Here is a 22,500-nt window from a genome sequence, read left to right as displayed (position 1 = left end):
CCAATAATGACAAAACTGCCAAATTCAGAATATTTCCATCATAAAAGTCTACTCAAACATCTACAATCCACCAGTATCAGTAAATATGCACAATCTCTGCAGAAGTAAAAGTCATCTAAATAATTCCACATTAAAGAGATCTGTAACTAATGAAGAGGTTGCTGCTAGCAAACAATTTTATATTTCATTGTATCATCTACAAATAAAGTGCCTGTTGCCCTTGAGGAATAAATCCCCTATGTTATATTAAAAAAATGATAAACTAGTAATATTGCAATAGGGAATGGATGTCAAACTGATAACAGGTTCATCATTACTAGGTATCTCCACCAAAGAGGACATTTTCAGGACTGCAACATCCACCCCCTTTTAAAGTACAACACAGTACTGTATCAGCAATGCATCTATATACTGTGGGAGTAAATCCCACAGCCTTCTACATCAAAAGCAAGTACACTATCTGTTGTGCTATTAACAAGCAGATTCAGCATAAGGAGCACTAAACTTCTCTTCAAGCTCTCAGCTCCTTGTAAAGTCCACTCGATACTCAACTGTATCTCTCAACTTTGAAACACAAGAAATCTGGAAAAAGACAAAATTTATTGGGTTGGGGGACAAAAGTCCCAAAACTAGGGGCACATTTTAAACATTGCTTGTACAATCTTGGAATGTTGCTAGAATTAAATGCTGTGTTATCACCATGCATTTCACTGCCAAGTCTTGAACTCAGGACCCTGTGCACTACTGTCAGACCAACATACCACTACACCAAATCAGTTGCTTCTTAAAAAACAGCTAGACTTAGACTTAAATGGCTATCATTTAGTGAATTCAGTTTTCAATATAGCTCTCAGTCTCTTAGCACAAAACATCTAGACATAGTCAATAATGGGGGAATACAGCCCGCAAGCATATTCAGTGAATACAGCCGCAAAAATAGGGACAAATTTCAAATATTGAGCTTATAAACAGAAAATTGCTAGAATAAAAGGTTTTGTGTTACCATGTACTTTCTGATGAATATGAAGCCTGAAATTTAAACACCTGTCATAATTTAGTGAATTAAAAATCCAGAAAACCATAGATTTTATGAGGAACAGAACAGAAATATGAAACAAAAATTTCACATGGGGTGGTGGGTAGGGAATTCACACTCTTGCTACCTACTCCCAAGGCACAGGATTTGAGTCTTCCTGAGTTCTATCTAGCCACCAGGTATATTTAACTGGGGCATTTTACTTACACACACACACACACACACATACACATACACCCACACACACACACACACACACACACACACACACACACACACACACACACACACACACACACACACACACACACACACGCACACACACACACACACTTACCTGAATACACACATATACATACACATGTAAACTGACATACTACACAGGTTTTGTGAATTAATTTCTTGACTATTGTGAAGGCTCTTGCCACCCACATAGTGCCTATTTTAGGCAAGGCTCAAAAGACAAACCCACCACCGTAAATAGCACAAGTAATAAAAAACTGAGGGTAATGCTACTCAATGCCAGAAGTCTAAACCTCAAAATACATGCACTCGAGGCACTCCTCAGTATGGAGAAAATTGATATATGTGCAGTAACAGAAACCTGGTTTAAGGTTCCAGAGAGCACCCCAGCACTACCAGGCTACAACTCATACTGTACATTTTGGCCACAGGACCCGGACCGAAAAACAAAAGGTGGGGACGTATCCATATTCATCAAGGATACCCACACCTTCAGGTTAGTGGCACAGCACAATGCTTTAGAGATCATCCACGTGCAACGAACAATGGGCAAAACTGCAATTCAAATTGTAGCTTGCTACAGATTACCCACCATGTCCCGGGACCCTCATTCCATATTTCTGAAAACACTGGGAAACATAAAGGTCCTACCAAACACCCTAATATTGGATGATTTCAATTACCCAAACATTAACTGGGAGAACTACTCAAGTACTAACTCCTTTGCCCAACATTTCCTAGAATTTATAAACTGAAATGCCCTGGATCAACTGGTCAACACTCCCACCAGAGGTGACAACATATTGTACCTGGTCATCACCAACATGGGCGACTGGTGTTCCACACCAGAGATCAACCCCTCTCTGGTTAGATCTGACCATAAACAATTCACTTTGGATATCCACATTCCACCCCCACCCCCAGACAAGAAAACCACCGTGAAAAACTTTTCAAAAGCAAACTTCACGTTACTTAAGACCGAGGTGGAAAGTTTCAAAGCCCGCATGATAAAGAATAACACTGTCCAAGCTGCAAAATTCTTTGCTAATGCATTCTATGGGCACCTACAAGAATTCATGGATAGTGCTATCCCAAGCAAAACCAAGACTCACTCCTCCAACAAAAGGAAACCAGTCTGGTGGACTCCTGCCATAAACAAGCTATACAAAAGAAGGAGGAAACTAGTACAGAAAAGAGTAAAATCCCAAGAAGGGAAGACATCCCTGATCAGTATCAGCAAGAAACTATGATCCCTCATAAAATCATCCAAGGCGAACTTCGAAAGAAAAATTGTCAAAGATAACCACAAGGCATTCTTTAGCTATGTCAAGAATCTAAGTGGCAATGCTCAGATCTGCTCGGAGTTAGTGCAGAATGGAACAAAATACACTGAACTGACTGATATCGCCAACATCCTGGCAGACAGGTTCAGCACAAACTTCACCCCCCTCTCACCCCCAAAAGGGCCCATAACCATACCAGAAGAATGTAGAGCCCCTGCAATCACAGATACTCAGGTTAAAACAGGCCTCTCCAAAGCCAAAAACACAACATCAATTGGACTGGACGATGTCCCAGGCTGTGTCCTACACAAGCTCAAAGACAAACTAACCCCTCACCTAAACACACTGTTCAAACTCAGCCTCTACACAGGCTATGTACCCATAGAGTGGTGCACAACAATGGTTATTCCGCTCCACAAAGGTGGAGCCACAACAGACCCCGGGAACTATCACCCTATAAGCCTGACTAGCTTTGTCTGCAAGGCTATGGAGCACATCATCATGGAACTCATTAACAGAGACATTGGGAACCTCCAAACACTGGACCTTACCCAGTTCGGCTTTGTTAAGGGCAGATCATGCCTCCTAAACCTGGTGGACTTCTTTGAGACAGTTACCAAGGCTACAGATGAGGGAAAGGTGGTACACACAGCCTACCTAAACCTCGCAAAGGCCTTCGACACCATTCCCCATTCTTGTATTATAGACAAGCTCACCAGCCTGAACATAAACCCCTATGTCACAAGATGGGTTGCCAGCTGGCTCATGGACAGAACCCACATGGTGAGAGTTATGGGAGCTAGGTCCAACTCTAAGCTGGTTACAAGTGGCATTCCCCAGAGCACAGTCCTAGGACCCCTCCTGTTCAGCATATACTTCTCAGAGGTACAGGCAAGCACAAGAGGAATATGGCTGACCAAGTTCGCAGACGACTGCAAACTAGGGGCTATAATTGACTCTCTGGCTGACACAGACATCCTCCAAAAGGGTCTCACTGAGATGGATACCTGGTGTCAAAATCATGGCCTCAAGCTAAATGCCAGAAAGTGCATAGTCATCCCCTTTTGGAAAAAACAATGTACCCACAAACTACCACATAGGTAGTAGTCCCCTAAATACGGAAGATGTAATACGAGATCTGGGGACCAAGTAGACAGTAATCTCTCCTTTGATAATCACATTGCCAAAGTGGTTAGAAAATCCTTCAACATGGCCCACCTAATCACAAAGGGGTTCGCATCCAGATCAAAAGAGATCATTGTGCCCCTCCACTCATTTGGGATGTACCTTGCAAGACATCTGCCACAACTGGAAAGACCACAGAAGTACCTCACCAAGAGGATCACTAGCCTCAAACAGATGCCCTATGCAACTCAACTGAAGAAACTCTGGCTGTACTCGGTTGCATAGCATCTACTCAGAGATGATCTCTGCCTGGCATACAAGGCTATGTCCAACCCAGAATTAATGGATATGCTCCACCTAAAGAAAACCTTATCCCCTCGAGCCACACGCTCTAGGGATCTAAACCTCACCACAACAATAAATAGGATGTGCTGGAGGGATAGATTCCTGTCCCAGACACTTCCCATGCTTTGGAACAAGATTCGAATCTGCATTAGGCAGAGCTCCTCGCTAACACTCTTCAAGAGAAACCTTGACGATTGGATGGGAAACAGAAAGTTTACCCCGGGGATCACTTCAGTGGCTCTGCTGGACAGAGGCACAGGGAACTAATCTAAGGATGCAGCGAAAGCCAACACATTCTGGTTGGCTTATAAATGCCTTTGGGCAGATAGCCTAGTATCTACCTATGAACCTATGAGTCATGAACTGAGCTTCCTCCTTCAGCCAGTAGGGGTAGACTAAAACATCAACTAGTCACAAAAAATACACAAATAAAAGGATACAAAATATATCTCTAATCAAATACATTAAATAAAATAAATAAATAAAAAATGTTCAAATAGTAAAACACATAACCATCTTAAATAATCCTGTATAGCTCTGCAGTAATGTCTGTTTATAAAAATAAATATAAAAAATAAATGTGATGTGCTAATAGAGCTTTTAAGCAGAAAAAAACACTCAACATAAATAACCTCATATTACTCTTAATTGTGACCTTTTCAAAGTAAGAAGTGATGTGCTCTAGCTGTCTTCCACAAAATGAAATTTTCCAAAATCACAAAGTACAGGGCTAGTGAAGAAAAAAGGCAAGTCTAATGCTAATCAGAAGAATGGAAAGCATTGAAAGATGCAATATGTATGTGTATGAGGTGAGAAATATAGGACATTCTTCACTGTAGTATCGCATAAACATTCACTTGCACAAACCCAGATGTGTCACACACACACACACACACACACACACACACACACACACACACACACACACACACACACACACACACACACACACATACATGCATGCACTTGCATATACAGACAGACACACACACACACACACACACACACACACACACACACACACACACACACACACACATACACACACACACACACACACACACATACATGCACATACAGACAGACAGACACACACACACACACACACACACACACACACACACACACACACACACACACACACACACATACACACACTCACACACACACTTGCATATACAGACACACACACACACACACTCTTGCACTTGCATATACACAAACACACACACACACACACACACACACACACACACACACACACACACACACACACACACACACACACACACACGCACTTGCATGCATACACACACACACACATACACACACGCACACACACACACACACACACACACACACACACACACACACACACACACACACACACACACACACACACTGAGATTCCTCCTGCTTCAACCTACCTGAAAGAAATCCAAAGTCTGTCTATAAGAGCTGAGATGCTTCAAATAATCCAAAATCCCTGTCCATAAGAGCACTATTTCTGCCCTGCTTCAAAAGTCCATGAGAGCAGATCTTGCAGAGCAAGCCCACGAGAGGTGCAAGCTCCTACCCAACCTCCCAACGTTGCAGTCCGATCCTCTTCCAGTCTATGCAGTTGTAACTGCATAGACTTCTGGGATCTTTGCTGTTGCATGCTGTCTTCCTAATCCGGACAGTCTCACTAGCAGTCCAAATTCTGTGCGCATGCTCCAGACTGGTTCAGCAGCAGTCCGGACCTGGGAAATGGTGCGAGTGCGCATGCGCGAGTTCCGGGACTCTTGATTGTTTTATATTTCTTGTTTTTCTTTTATATTTCTTTTTTTCTTTGTTTTATTTTTCTTACAGCTGGGGGGGCTTCAGTCCTGTTGCCCACTAGCATGAGCTGCCCCTGCTGAATAACTGCTTTTCCTTATCACGTAAGCAATTAGTTGAATATCTGACAGTTTTTTTCACTATGACATAGTCGATATTTGTTTCATTTGAGAACTCAAACACTTTGTAAGAAAAATAAAAAAATGGCCATTACAGAAATGTAAATTTAAGTAAACAGAGGTCATCATTTTTGCCAACACATTTCTAATATTCTACTGCCATCTTATGGTTTAATATCACTATTACCAATCACATGCATCAAATAAAGCTTTTTCACAAAAATTCATTTAGACTAGGGTAAGTCATTGACCCTAACTTCTTTTTCCTCTAAAATTTGTTGAAATGCCACCAATATAAAGTCTGTTCAGAATACAGAATTATGTAAGGTCACTATTAAAAAATGTGTTGATGAGTGGGAGCAGGGAAAATGCAAAAAATAAATAAATAAATTACAGAGGGATATTAATGGTTGTAAAAATAAAATCCCTTTTTGTAAGAAATGCTTCATATACAGTACCAGAGTTTCAGCAGTTAGAGTTAATGTTTCAATGAATTTTAGAGGACAAAGAAAATGTAATATTCAAAAGCAACACAATATAGGATCAGGCTCGGGTTCAACCACTATTTGTTTTCCTGTTATGCGGCTAGTGATACTGAACTTTAGGAGGGTTCTTCAGTTAATAAAAAAGGAATCAGACAGACACTGTTCACTTTGTTTCGGGGGGGGGGTCAGAAAGCACAGAAAGCATGAAGTCTGCATGACACAGATGCTGCATACACTGAAGAAATTAATTGTGAAACAGAAACTGAGACTGACAATTTAGTTGCTAATATTTCCTATTGCACATTAGATGATCATGGTGTCCCTTTTAAATAAAGGATTACATTTTGTGTATTCATTTTTTTTACCTTTTTCAAGCATAGTATCTGATTTAAAGACATTTGTATCACAGTTACATTTTAAGTATTGGTTGTATTCTAGTCCTCAGATACAAGGAGTGCAAATATGACATACAAGAGTAGTGAAGTTGAGCAACAGATGTTACGTGAGTTAGCTACAGAATATAAAATTGCTTTAAAAAGTATAAAAGAAAGGTTTATATAAACTGAGAAATAATCAGGAATTATTGCAACAAAGATGGGTAAAGAAGGAGTAGTAGTGGTTTGTGCCCTGGTAGAATATAATCAGGAGCCTGAAAAGCAGTTAACTCAGTCACATTTTTATGGCAGATTACATCTGGACCCTAACTAGGCATTTTAAAGTGGAAATTGTTAGATGTGCAGTGAAGTAGGTGAATCTGGACCCTAACTCGGCATTTTAAAGTGGAAATTGTTAGATGTGGAGTGAAGTAGGCGGATAAGACAGCAATAACACCTAGTTCACAGTGACACTTAACAGACCCCACCAGGCAATATTTTGTCTGGTTCCTAAAGAGCATTTGTGCCTACCCAGGATCATTGCATTGGCTATGATACTGTTTTTTTAACAGAACTTATTTCTGCATTTCTTGAGTTGTGTTGAAAGCTTTACTAACATATTTTTCTACCCATATTAAGGATACTACAGATTTTTTGGCAATTATGGAAGTTAATTATATGCAATCCAATGCCGATAATGTCCCGTTGGATGTTAATGCACTGTGTACATCTATTCCACATTAAATTATGGAAGTTAATTATATAAAATACAACAGTGATGATTTCTCCTTGAATGTTAATGCAATTTATACATCTATTCTACATTAATACGTGTTGGAAGCTGTGGAATATTATTATATTATTTAAATACCACACAAATATACAGTTTGGAATTTTCACAGTTCATTTTAGAGTTGTTAGATTTAATATTTACAAAAAATGTGTTTTACTGCAAAAATAAATGTTTCTTACAGATGACAAATAGGGCACATATGCTGATATATTTTATGGGATATTTTGAACTGCAATATATTTCTTTCAAAGAAAGAAATATGTATGTATATAATTTGTAATTGTGGGGAAGATATTCGGACAGCTGCTGGACTTTTGGAAAGGAAGTATTCAGGAAATGCATGACTGAGTGACATACTAAAATAATAATCAGATGGATATGCAATTTACATATACTTATCACTTATTTGTTAGTTAGTTTCTTGATGTAATGATTATTGTCATTTCAGTTAACGCCACTATATATAAAAAGCCTTCCACAGCCAAATCATTTTAACAGCTATCAGTTGTTGTCATCATCATATAGTTAAAATATAGCATATCCCCATTGTTTAAAACTGACATATTTGTAATATGGATAGTGACTATAATAAATACATGGGTATCATGAAGAGACAATTCATTTCAAAGGCCCATAGGAGTTGATGAGAGTTTTACAAGGGTATCTACACAAGACAGACACACTGCCTGGACTACATGAAAAGAGACATGGAAGAGCTCTCCGATCTTGTAACCCAGGCAGGTATGACCCTAGCCCTGAGTAGCATCCTGCCATTGCCTAGAATGATACCGCAGTACAAGGACAAAATGATTTACTTCAACAATTGGCTAAGCTTCTGGTGTCATTCTAAGGAGAATAACAGGAATGGAAGGCAGCCACAGGAACAGTTAAAACTCCACAGTTTATTTATTAGTCAAAGGTGGTACACAAGGTTAAGCACTTTCTTTCCTCAATGCATAGGGACTTCTTTAGAACCCCAAAATGTATACACACATAATTAGGAAACCCAGCCTTAAATAATCCTCCCTTAATTGGAACACCAATTAAATATTAAAGAAATTTGAAAATTTAAAGAAATATACAACATTTAAAGTCCATAAACAGACTACCCACATGTTAAAACACAAAAGTAAAAAATATTAAAAAGTTACACACAAATAAATAAATAAATGTTAAACAATTATTACCAAATATACTATATTTAGATCACAACATAAATCTGAACAACTCAATAAATATGGAGTTCAAGTAAATCATGTTATATGAACAATAATCCTTACCAAATAAATTTGTAAATGTTATATATAAAATCTAAATACAACATCTAGCATGAAAAAGCTCATATGTGTGTTGTAATATATGCCAATATACTCACAAATGGGGACAATTATTACCATAAATGATAAAAAGTTGCTAAAATCAACCAATTGTGCCCCTTATTTCAACCTAAAATATGTCTCAATTTTAAAATGCTAGAAATACTAGTAGCCTCATTTAAACCAGGACTGTTGGCAGCATCAAGTTTGAGCTGCCATCTTAATTCACTCATGTCCAAATAGGCATCTAAAACTCTCCTCTGCAGGTCCTTAATTAAATGTTGTATAACCAAAAATTGAAATGTGATTGCCCATTTGATGAATATGTCTTGCCAAAGCAGTAGTTAATCTATGATGTTTAATATCGGATAGGTGTTCCCCTATCCTATTCTTAAATGATGTAACAGTTTTTCCCACATAAAAAGCGGGACGCATTAAGCACTTGGCCAAATATGCAACATTAGTGGTAACACAGTTATAATGTCCATGTATCCTAATGGTCCTTCCATTTAACACAAATTTGTCCCCTGTTTCCAAAATGTGTGGACAAAAATTACAGTGTTGGCATTTAAAATTCCCTTTTACTCTGAACTAAAAATACTATATGTCTTTGTCCCTTCAAAAATGTCTTCAAAGGACCTATCCTTTTTATAAATTATTTTTGGTCCTTTGCCCACCTTTTGGGCAATGTTCACATCAAATTGTAAAATATCCCAATTATTATAAATGATGTCAACAATCTTTTGCACATCTTGGTTAAAACAAATGACAAAACCTAAACCACTAATGGATTCCATTTTTTGAGTCACCGCACTATTACCATCCTTACCATAATGTATTCCATGCCTAGGTCCTGATCCCGACATCACTAGTTGTCAGTTTTGTGCTAGATTTAACAAACGCACTATAAAACAATGATTTGATTTTGCTTTGCACTACTTCGGCTGAAGGTTCAATTATACTATGCCGTCAGATCAACCGACGACCGCAATTCCGAAAAAAAGCAAGGACAAGGATAAAGACAGGCATCCGAGGTCCAAAACCGACAATGAAACCTCTTCTAGGCCAGTCGCCGGTTCTCAGTGAGGCGCTTTAGCAGCCACTGACACCCGCTACCTCAGAGCCACAGGCTGCCTCCGACTCCCACATGGAGACAACTAGGCCTCTGGAAACTCAAGGTATTGGGCCTACGGAAACTAATCCCTCAGATGGGTCTGGAGCCGCTGAGCAGGCATCGGCTTCTGAGGGTGTTTTCAGACCTTCACAACTTACCAATAAAATAACAGCCTAGACAAAACTACCATTAAGACAAAGAAGCAAGTACAGCATTCTCCTGGACAGTCATCCATGCCTAAGAAATAGATGCTTAAAATGGCCGGAGACCTCATTACTCTAATCAGGGGTTCCCATCCCCCTCCTGAGAAAAGGCCTAGGCAGGATACAGACTATGATTCCTCTGATCAGGTTTCCATTTCCTCTGATTCCTCTTCAGACCAGGGATACTCTCTACCCTCCTATGAGGACTCTGACACTGAAGAATCTATCCCTTCAGCCTCTCCTCCGGAGGATTATTCTTTTGGGGAAACTTTACATACCATGAGGGAGCATTTCCATTGGGAAAGTCAGGATTATTCAGAATCCAAGAAAAGGCCCAGGGATTTCCTTTTATTGCCTCAGCACAGGCCCCTGGCTATTCTGCCTGTGCTAGATATTGTGGATGATGTCTTCTCTGAATCCAGCTTATCTCCTGATTCTTTGCCCCCTGCACCAGCCAGGCCTGATAGGTAATATAGAGTCCCTGACTCTCACAAGTTTTTTTTTATAAAAACCCTTCTGCTGATCCAGAAACTATTTCCCAGGGTCCAAAAGGGGTTAAGGCTTCCATTGCAAAAAATCCAGTACCCTCTGACAGAGATTCCAGAGCTTTGGATAGATGGGGGAAGAAAATTTACACTTCTGCAACTTTAGCAGTAAGGGCTTTAAATTTCCAGTTTCACATGCTTAAGTACCAACAATATTTAATGGCTCAGTTAAAACAGAAAATGCTTGCAAGCTCAGAAGCTCCAGACTGTAAAGAAATGCAGGATTTATTGCATGCAGTTGAACAGGTGGGAAAACATACTCTGCAATGTGGTTTTGATTCTTTAGAGGCCTCTTGTAGAGCCGCAGTTACAGGTTCTGTGATTCGAAGACATGCTTGGTTAAAAGAACAGAGTTTACCTGATCATATTAAAGCAAAATTATTGGATGCTCCTTTACAGCATGATACCTTGTTTGGTGTTAAGGCAGAAGAGGTGTTAAAGAAAATGGAGGATAAAGCTAAATCTATGCAAATAGTCAAGGATTTATTACAGGGACAGCCACCTTGATTTAGCAGAAATTGGCCAACAAAGAATTGGTCCTTTCCAGTGTCAGACAGGCCACAGAGAGGCAGATACAGATGCCCAAGAGGCAGATCTCAACCACACGGCTCTAATAGACAACAGTGGAGCTCCTCAACCCCAAAAGGAGGTTAGGACAAGCCTCAGCCTTACAGGAAACAGTCCCAATGACTTCCCCCTTCGTACGCCAAGCACTTCCCTTTTGGCAGCCCCCTTAGGGGGAAAACTAGCACTTTTTTCTCAAAACTGGCAAACAATCACCCAAGACAAATGGGTTCTGAATATTGTGTCTCAAGGTTACAGGTTCCACTTTCACACTTTACCAAGGCTAATGCAGACCTGCCACAAAATCAATGGGCAGAGGCACAAAAACAAATTTCAGCCCTCATGGACATGAGAGCTATTCAAAAAGTACCACAACAGGAACAAAGACAAGGATTTTACTCAAGACTCTTCCTGGTCCCTAGAAAGAACAAGGCCTGGAGGCCCATACTAGACGTTTCAACTCTAAATACTTACCTGGATATTCCAAAATTCAAAATGTTGACACTATAGCAGCTTCTACCCATGCTTGGCAAGAAGGCTTGGCTTGTTACTCTGGACCTCAAAGAGGCATACCTGCATGTCCCTATCAGACAAAATTGCAGAAGATACCTCAGATTCAAAGCTGGTACAATGCACTACCAATTATTTGCACTGCCCTTTGGCTTATCTACTGTGCCCAGGGTCTTTACAAAGTGCCTGGCACCAGTAATTCAAGTATATCCATACATGGACGACTGCCTCATTCAAGCAGAGACAAAGGACATTCTTATAAGGCACCTGGCATTTGTAAAAAGGTTGCTAATTTATCTAGGGTACGTAGTAAACGAAAAGAAGTCAAAACTAGTGCCCTCACAACAGATTATATTCCTGGGTGCCAGCTTAAATACAACGGCCCAGATGGTTTACCTCACGCCAGACAAACAAGTTCAACTAACTCAGTATTTCCAATTACTGGCAAAAAAGTCCCATCTCCCTGCAAGAAAAATTCTGCAGGCCCTGGGATTCATGGCATCCTGCATACTTCTAGTACCATATGCCAGACTGCATATGAGGAAATTACAATGGTACCTAAAAAGTGTTTGGAGTCTACACTGTCACAGTTTAGAAGCAGTAATACCAATGATTCCCTGCCTACAACAGGAGTTTCGATGGTGGGCACAGGCATGTCACCTAAACAAGGGTCAGCCTTTTAATCTACCCACAGCCAGGCAGACTATAACAACAGATGCTTCAGATTATGCCTGGGGAGCACACATGGCAGGAAAATGCATTCAGGGCAATTGGACTGCAGACCAAATGCATCTTCACATCAATCAAAAAGAGATGTTGGCTGTTCAAAATGCCCTAACAGCTTTCAAGGGCCTTCTGCATCCAGGACAATTATTATTAAAGACAGACAACACCACAGTAATGAGTAATGTGGTACAGAAACAAGCAAGGGGGCACTCCTTCTTATCCCCTATGCAGGCAAGCCATGATCTTGTGGAACACAGCTCTAACGTATCAAGTTCATCTGCAAGCACAATTCCTGCCAGGAAAGAAAAATACTCTGGCAGATGATCTAAGCAGAAATATCATGGACCCTCATGAATGGAAATTGAATCCACAAATCTTCAGCATGGTAACGCAAAAATGGGGATGCCCAGACATAGATCTTTTTGCCTCCCCACTGAATTGCCAACTACAAAAATTCTGCACAAGGACTTATCACACACAAGCATGGAAAGTGGATGCTCTCTCGTTCAGCTGGAAAAACCTAAAAGTTTATGCCTTCCCACCACCTCTCCTTTTAAAGGTACTTCTAAAAGCCAGACAAGAAAAAACACAGATGATCCTGATTGCTCCAGACTGGCCACGCCAGCACTGGTACCCAATCTTAAAGAACTTCACTCAAAGCCCACCATGGATTTTGCCTCAAATTCCACACCTCCTGACTCAACAAAACAAATAGATGCTGCATGGTCAGCTCAAAACCCTAAACCTGGCTGCATGGCAGATTCACTAGTCAAACAGGCAACACCTCTCTCTAAAGCTGTTATGGATGTCATTTTGGAGGCCAGGAGACCTAGCACCAGGAAAGTTTACTCAGAAAAATGGAAGAGATTCTGGGCCTGGAACCAGGCTCAAAGCCTTGACCCTCTTGTCCCAAACATTCCTCAGATTTTACAATACTTAACTGAGATGCTGGACAAAGGCCTATCCTTCTCATCAATTAAGATCCATGCCTCTGCCATTTCAGCACATTACAACACGGATCCTCCTTTATTCTCTCATCCCTTGCTAAAGCAGTACCTCAGAGGAGCTAAAAGCATTAGACCACCTCGGAGAGCACCAACACCAACTTGGGACCTCAATTTTGTTTTGGAAAAACTGACCCTGCCACCTTTTGAGCCAGCCAATACAGCTGATCTTAAATTTTTATCATAGAAAACAGCTCTGCTCCTGGCAGTAACTTCAGCACGAAGGGTCTCAGAGCTACAGGCATTAATGGCAGTGGAACCTTTTATAATTTTTCATCAGGACAGGGTTTCTTTAAGGGCAAACCCTACCTTTATGCCAAAGGTGGTATCTAGTGTGGCTCTTAACCAAACCATCCATTTGCCAACTTTTTATCCAAACCCCCAGAATAAAGGGGAAATACTTCTGCACTCTTTGAACATACACAGGCAGCTACGCTTCTACTTGGACAAAACAAAAGCTTTCAGGAAAACTGAGCAACTGTTTGTAGCATATGCTGCAGGATCACAGGGCAAGGCTATCTCAAAGCAGACTATCTCCAAATGGATAGGACACTGTATTCGTTACTGCTACACACAGCATGGAAAATCAGTCCCTAATAACATTTGGCCACATTCCACCAGGGCAATAGCCACTTCAACAGCCTTTCTCAGAGGAGTACCAAGGAAATTTTGGAGGCTGCAACTTGGAGTTCAGTGCACACCTTTACCAAGCATTACCACCTGCCTCTTTACTCTAAATCCAGAGCAGGATTTGCCACTGCAGTTCTGCAGGGCCTCATAGCCAATCCTAACTCTTTATAGACCAGCCACCCAACCTTAGCTTTGGGATTCTATCCAAGTGTAATGACTGCAGCAGTGTAACACGATGAACATAGTACAGTTTTGTACCTACCATAAATGTAGATGTTTGAGTGTTCACACTGCTGCAGTCCAGATTACCCTCGCTCCATCCCCTCTGTCCTAGCTGGACTTATTTATATGTTTCTATCCTATACAACCTTTGTGGTGTATTTGCTTGTAACTGAAGGTATTGCTTTTATTTTATTAGCAGTATGTATTGCCTACCTACTTGGGGGCACCTGACATCTGGGGCAAGAAAAACTGAAGAAAATGGCGTTGGATGCATCTTATATACCCCTGGCACACTGATGTCAGGTAAGAAGCGACAGCAACCGACGCCGGACCAAGACTTTGGAACTCTGGCCGACTGTGGGACCGCCTGATGGCAGGATAACCCAAGTGTAATGACTGCAGCAGTGTGAACACTCAAACATCTACATTTATTTTAGGTACAAAACTGTACTTTCGTGTTTTACCAAAACTTCCTGAGCAATCTGCCTTAACAAGGCTTCTGGATATCCCCTTACTTTAAACATGTTCAAAATGTTCCTTACTTCTTCATTAAAATTAACATCTGAACTAATCATCCGGGCCGCTCTAACCAATTGTCCTTTTACTATGGACTTTTTCTGGCATAATGGATGTGCATTTGTAAACTCTAAATACGAGTTGGAAAAGGTTTGCTTTCGGTGAATTCTTGATTCTATACCATTCCTTTCAGTAATGAATAACTCAACATCCAAATATACAATACTTTTCCTACTATGTTGATGAGTAAATTTCAAAAAGTTAATTGTCTCATTTATATAATTATAAAATTGTTGAAGCTCCACCTCTGTGCCTTTCCATAAAATGAACACATCATCCAAAAATCTTGTATAAAAAACGTTTGATTTAAATACACTCTGGAATACAAATTGTTGCTCCCAGTATGACATAATATAATTAACAAAGACGGGGGCACATGCTGCACCCATGGCTACCCCCATTCCTTGTCTATAATACTGGCCCTCAAAGCATAGATAGTTGTTTGTAAGCACTACTTCCATGAGGGTTACACATGCATTTATAATGTCCTGGTCATATAAACCAGTATTAAATAACTGAGTTTCTAATCATACTAATCCCTCTTGGTGTGGTATCACCGTAAAAAGACTTACAACATCTATAGTGACCAAAATGCTGTTTCCATCAAATTTAATTTTGCCCACATTGTAAAGGAATTCCCAAGAATCCTTACATATGTAAGAAAATGTTTTTAAACCGATATGAGAGATCTAATTTTGAAAAATATGTCATCACATTTTAATTGTTGAGGGCATCTTAATGCAGGCATCTTGCGGTATTTGATGGTATTTAATCTATGATGGAAGGCCTAGCACATATAGCTGTCTGATCGGATGCATACGTCTACTGTCTGTTGTGCATGTGGGACAGGACATTGCAGTTTATAGAAATGCTCTATAAGGATAGCTGTTCTCACTATGTGATATGTATGTAGCAGGATAGATAGACCTACAGATATAAAATGCAGACAGGAATTAGAAGTTGTAGCTTTTGACAAACTGTCTCTGTTTTCTACAGAAGCAGAGACTATAGAAGCTACTGCAAAATATGACTACATGGGACGATCTGCACAGGAATTGTCATTTAAGAAGGGCGATGTGCTTGTGCTTCATCAGAGAGCATCTGACACCTGGTGGAGAGGAGAACACTCTGGCACAAAGGGGCTCATACCACACCAGTACATCATTATACCAGAAGGGTAAGTCTTGTGTATCTTTTTCCTTCATTTAGACTTGATTTCTGTGTAAGTTGCACTGAGTACATGGAAATGTTTTTATGTGCTCCTTTTAGTGTGTACATAGGAACAGTGGAGAGTTCAAGACAGTAATGATCAGAGCAGTCAATGTGGGGCAAATGAAACAGGATGTGATCATGTAGGGTAAGACTTTATTAAAGAAAAGTTGAATTGCATGCGTTTTCATTAGGTGGTGGTAGTGGGGTTAGAGATGCAAAAAAGATGATGTCAGTAAGCTAAAGAAACTTAACTGTGAGCATTCACTACTCTGGGCTTCACATTATAAGAACTGTAGTATCAGTGAATGCTCTGTGGGAACACTTCTGATTTTATGTCTGCTTTACTGAAGTTTTGGGTTATCATGCTAAACTGTTGTTTGGTGCGACACATACTGTTACTATAAATCCTAGAATTCCATGCTACAGAAATCAAAATGGTGCACAGCATTGGGAAATTTACATTGTCTACAGTGGGCATTAAGAGTTTTTGTTTTAATAAAATGACCAGAACGTGTAATAGTTTCTCTTACGGAAAGAGGTTGCATAACTTTCTATCCCTTTGAAACATACACTTTAATCATCCATTGTTCTATATATTACTCTGTTCTTTTCACTGTCTTCCTATTTAATATTCAGCCACATATGCTGTAATTTGCTGTTGTAAAAATGCTGGTTTAGGGAGCATCAAACAGAGACTATAGAACTATTACATTCACTGCAAATGCTTACTATGCATATAATACCAGTAATATAATGCCAGTGTTTTTATACTGACATGTTATCAGGCTAATACTAAGAAGCTGCAACCTGGTTCAGTCTTTTAGGCTTAATAAAATTAGCCTAAAAGATTTTCTAATCCTTAGAGTAAACATGTTGCAGTTGGACAGATGGTAAAATATTGAACCCTGTAAGGCTAGTTCTAGACAAAATATAACTCAATAATTGTCAGCGTCTTTTGTCGAAGATAATAGTTTTCATCTCTTGTGATGACACTAGAACATTGTCATCTGCCTTCTTGCAATGACATTAGAACAGCCCTTTGATGTCATCTGCCTTAACTTCACATTGAACCTGCTGACTGTCCATAATTTAACATCAGAGGTAGTATTAAGGAGAGAGGGAGGCTCAGCATCTTTTTTTTTTTTTTTTTTTTTTTTTTTTACTACTTATAATACTAATAACTGTAGCACTGGTCATATAAAACAGTCAAACCACAGAGTTTGGTGATACAGGTCTGACCAATAACAGTACTGCTATTTTTTCCATTGGATGAGAATTTCACCAGGGTATCTGTAACAGTATACAGCGAGCTGCAAAAACATTGCCTTCCACCATTCTACTGTGACTATCAGCTTTCAGTTGTTCTAAGAGATTTTTGCCATTTACTCCTTATACTTCCAGAATCTGTAGCAAGGAGAAAGTATTACTTTTTGCTATAGTCACTCAGTCCACAGTACATTTTTTGGGTTCTTGTCTCCAGAGGACTTTTTCAACTTTGGTTGAAGAGGATGCCTGTTGGGAGAGTGTTCCGGATGTTGTCTGACCTAGCTATAGCTCTGCTCTTGAGGGAAGCTGCCTCTGTCATCCAAAGCCCATTGTGTGAAATAATAGCCTCTCTTGTCTTCCCTGAGCTGTTTAACTTTTAATTTAAGCTCATGGCATCTTCTTATGTATCATTCTTGAGAGGTGGAACCATTTGGACCTATGGATTTCCTTAAGATACTTAAACATTTCTATCATGTTACCTTCCATCTCCTCCATCCAAAGCTATGTGGAATCTGGCTTTCTTTCTGTAATCACGTTCACAGGTAAGTACTAGGCTATCATTCTGCAGACTATTAGAAGCATAGCTAATAAACACAGGTCAGGATCAAACTTCTGGGGCAGATCTTGTACCATTTTTGTTGTTCTCCATTCAACTGTCTTGGTTGTCTCCCTTTTATAATTCTGAGACTCAGTTTTAAGTACTGGAAATACGAAAAAAAGAAACAGTGAAACTTAAGGAGTACATTGAATGTTGACAGTCACTATCTTCCTTTAAAGTTATTTATTTATTTTTTGCAGGGGCAGCCTTTCTGTATACCCACACTGCCAATATATATTAAATCTGAGATCATCATACTTTAGAGAAAAAGGAATGCTTGGAGACACAGTGTTCTCGAATTAGTCCCCATTTTCTCTAATTCAGTCTAGCTGTTGTGAAACTCCTATGTATGAGTCTCAGAATTTTAATCAGCCTCTATCCTAAGTCTTGTGAATGTAAACCCTTCAAAACATCAGTCAGTACTCTAGACAGGGTCCAACAAACTGCCTATAAAGAAGAAGAATAATGCTTTGTTTTTCATTGCTGATGTCTCCTATATAACCTAAGGTTTCAACAGCAGTTTTTGCTGTTCTTTCACGTAATTTTTTTTACCTTTAGGCAATCATGCTAGTCTTATATTCTTGACCTCATTTGGTAGCTCCCTAGCACCCTCTTCAGTACCTTTACAGTACTCCTGCTTCCCAGATCCATGATTTGAATTAGTTTTAAGCTGGCATGATTTGAACCATTTAACTATTTTGACAAACTATTTTTATTTTTGTTTTATAAATCTTTGCATTCCAGCCTTGTTATATAATTTTGTATCATTAGTCCAAGAGCAAGCATTTCTGTCTAATAACTGCACAGTTACTAGAAAGGACCTAACCTTACCCAGCTCATATAGCATGGTGTTTTGCACTTCTCTCTGATGCCTGTGGCCTAGGTTCAGTTAGCAAGTCTAAACAGTGGAGGGACCACTAATGGAGACAGGCCTAATTAACTATAGGTCAGACATCTTAGCTCAGGGGGAAGATACGGAATCTCTTTTTTCTGGTATTGCCCAGTTTTGAGGATTAATCAGTATTCCCTCTGTATAACCCCACAAACAAGCATTGCATGTACATTGATCTGCCAGACGCACTGTTTGAAAAAAAAATTGTCTTGCACAAATGGAGGAAGTTAAGATGTGGAAAACCTCACCTTTAAGTTGAATGGACGTATTGGATCGTGATCTTTGCTACTGTACCCCATGCTATTACTTTGGACTCCCCAGGAATGAGATATTTAAGAACATTGAGACAAGCAGTGAACAAGACTGAGAACAAAAAGTTGGAAGACGCAATTGGCCCAGGATCTGAGATGACTATGGAAAATAATGATATAACAAAGAAAGAGACCTACCTGGTTCTGACCAGCATGGCAGCCCAGTCTTCCCCAGCATTCCACTTACAGTTATGATATAACAAAGGAAGAGACCTACCTGGTTCTGACCAGCATGGCAGCCCAGTCTTCCCCAGCATTCCACTTACAGTTATGATATAACAAAGGAAGAGACCTACCTGGTTCTGACCAGTGTGGCAGCCCAGTCTTCCCCAGCATTCCACTTACAGTTATGATATAACAAAAAAAGAGACCTACCTGGTTCTGACCAGCATGGTAGCCCAGTCTTCCCCAGCATTCCACTTACAGTTATGATATAACAAAGAAAGAGACCTACCTGGTTCTGACCAGTGTGGTAGCCCAGTCTTCCCCAGCATTCCACTTACAGTTATGATATAACAAAAAAAGAGACGTACCTGGTTCTGACCAGCATGGTAGCCCAGTCTTCCCCAGCATTCCACTTACAGTTATGATATAACAAAGAAAGAGACCTACCTGGTTCTGATCAGTGTGGTAGCCCAGTCTTCCCCAGCATTTCACTTACAGTTATGATATAGCAAAGAAAGAGACCTACCTGGTTCTGACCAGCGTGGTAGCCCAGTCTTCCGCAGCATTCCACTTACAGTTCCCATTTGTTATGACCACCAATTTATACAGTCTAGCCATTGGATTACTTATGCTACCACAACAGGACCCAATCCAAGTGTATCTGATTGTTCACTAACCCTATATGTGGTACTCTATCAGATGCCTTCCTACACATCTGCAGATCCTTTTTGATCTAATGCTCTGGGTACCCAGTCATAGAACGTCTTCATCCTGCAGTCTCTTTTTTTTAAAAAAAAGTCAATATTATATTCCATTTTAAACAGAAAAAAATATTCATGTATTGCAGTTTCTTTATATGATTTAATGACTTGTTCACCGTTAGTATCTGTGCAGATATAGGATAAAGTAAAAAATTAAATGTAATATTATAATGACGCAGTTTACAGTTTCTGTTGCTTACCATATTGGAATGATTACAAACATATTACTAGAAGAAAAATCAATAGAGGTTTAGGCACGTACAAATATGAAAGTGGTTCCTGAAGGCTAAACTACTGTTTCAGTGATTCATAATGATAAATCATGTATAATTTATTTGTATGTGCTATATAAATAATGTTAATACATTTGGTAGTGAATGGGTAAATAAAACAGAATTAAAATGTTACTCCATCAAGAAAATATGTGTGTTAACACAAATTAACATCAGTAAGGTCAAAAATTGCCACTGGTATTGAGATTTGCTATTAATTTTCATTCAAAAATGGATATTCTAATAAAGGTTAAGACTGAGCATAACTAAATACCGGCTCATAGTTTTCCAGAGCATGTCATATGCCATATACAGTTACATCAAATGTAAGGAGAAAACAGTAAAGGCCAGAAGGATAATGCATATTATCAAAACTGGAATAAGAATAACAGAACGTAACCATGATACCTGTAATGAAGAGTAGAAAAGCAGCAAATATGCATATATGTGGAGATGTAAAAGTCTAACACTCATACTGTGCATTATCTGCTACTAGTAACCCACTGTTACATGCCGTGTGATGTCCGTCAGTATCTATTATAATTAACTTATGATGATGTGTAGTATCCGTTACCACTATTACAGTATTGCATATTATACAGAGACCTTTATCATTAACCCAATGTTACATGTTGTGTAGTATCCATTGCTATTAGCTCAGCATTATGTACTGTGCAGTATCTGTTAACATTAAGCCAGTGCTACATGATGTGCAGTACCTGTTACTATTAACCCAGTGTTACATGCTGTGCAGTATCTGTTACCACTAATCCAGTGTTACATACTGTGCAGTATATGTTATCTTTAACCCAGTGTTATATGTTATGCAGTGTCTGTTACCATTAACCCAGTGTTGCACACTATGCAGTATCTTTTACCCATTAACCCAGTGTTACATGCAGTGATATATCTATTATGATTAACCTAGTGTTACATGCTGATTAATATCTGCTACCATTAACCCAGTGTTACATGATGAGCAGTATCTGATACCATTAACCCAGCGTGACATACTGAGTGGTATCTGTTACTATTAACCCAGTGTTACACACTATGCAGTATCTGTTACCATTATCCCAGTGTTACATACTGCACAGTATCTGTCAGCATTGGTAACCATTTGAAATGTCAGGACCCGGCAAACTGAGTCTCAAAGCATGGAGACTGAATGACAATATATGGACTTAAGTAATTTAAGTCCAGGATGGCTGTTTCCTAGAATATTCCCTTTTCTCCGAGGTAAGACAATCTCGGAGTTGGTATACATAATTTCAGTGGGGGGGGGGGTGTGTGGACTTGCCCTGCACATTGGGAGGTGTAGAAGAACTTGGCACCCCTGCAAAAAGGATGTTTAAATGAGAAGAGAAATCTTTGAGATTCCCTGGTTTCTTGGTTTTTCAGTTTTTCCTTATTGGCTTTCCAGTGCTCGGCATTTCAAGTGCTGATGTTTCAATACGGAGTTGTTAACATTAACCGAATGTTACATTCTTTGCAGTATTTGCTACTAGTAACTGAGTGTTTCATGCTATGCAGTATCTGTTACTATTAACCCAGTGCTACATATTGTGAAGTATTTGTTATGATTAACCCAATGTTACATGATGAACGGTATTTATTACAATTAATCCAGCGTCACATAGGCTGCATATCATTTGTGATCACTTCACATGAGTGTCACATAAGACTGAAGCCTCACAAATACAAACAGCATTTGGTAGGGAAAAACACAAAACCAGCATTTTTTTTTTTTGCAGCACCTGAACCCTCCGATGTGGGTTTATTGCCCCCCCACACCTTTGCAATGTAAATATACAAAGTCTGAGGCCACACTAGCACTGGGAAAGGGAAAGTCCCTTGTACACTGGCAGTTTGTCTTTCTGGTAAAAAGTCAGCTGGTCACTCACTGGTGGTTGCTCAAGTGAATGTTGACCACTATGATTCATAGGAAAGTATTAACTAATATGAATGTACCACATCCTATGTATTGTTAGA

General features: G+C 39.6%; 1 protein-coding gene across 1 annotated transcript in view; it reads left to right on the top strand.

Annotated features, from left to right (window-relative positions):
* Positions 1-22,500, top strand: part of LOC122808355 (SLIT-ROBO Rho GTPase-activating protein 3-like) — an 881,720-nt gene that overhangs the window by 747,741 nt on the left and 111,479 nt on the right. Inside the window, exon 19 of the mRNA XM_044079321.1 lies at positions 16,028-16,208. Coding sequence (XP_043935256.1) covers positions 16,028-16,208 — 181 coding nt within the window. The remainder of the gene's footprint in view (positions 1-16,027; positions 16,209-22,500) is intronic.

Source organism: Protopterus annectens, chromosome 8.part0 (assembly GCF_019279795.1).
Source record: "Protopterus annectens isolate FY-2018-M chromosome 8.part0, PAN1.0, whole genome shotgun sequence".
NCBI classification, from domain to species: domain Eukaryota; kingdom Metazoa; phylum Chordata; order Ceratodontiformes; family Protopteridae; genus Protopterus; species Protopterus annectens.
Note: the sequence above shows the minus strand (reverse complement) of the source record. Positions and strands in the feature narration are given on the sequence as shown.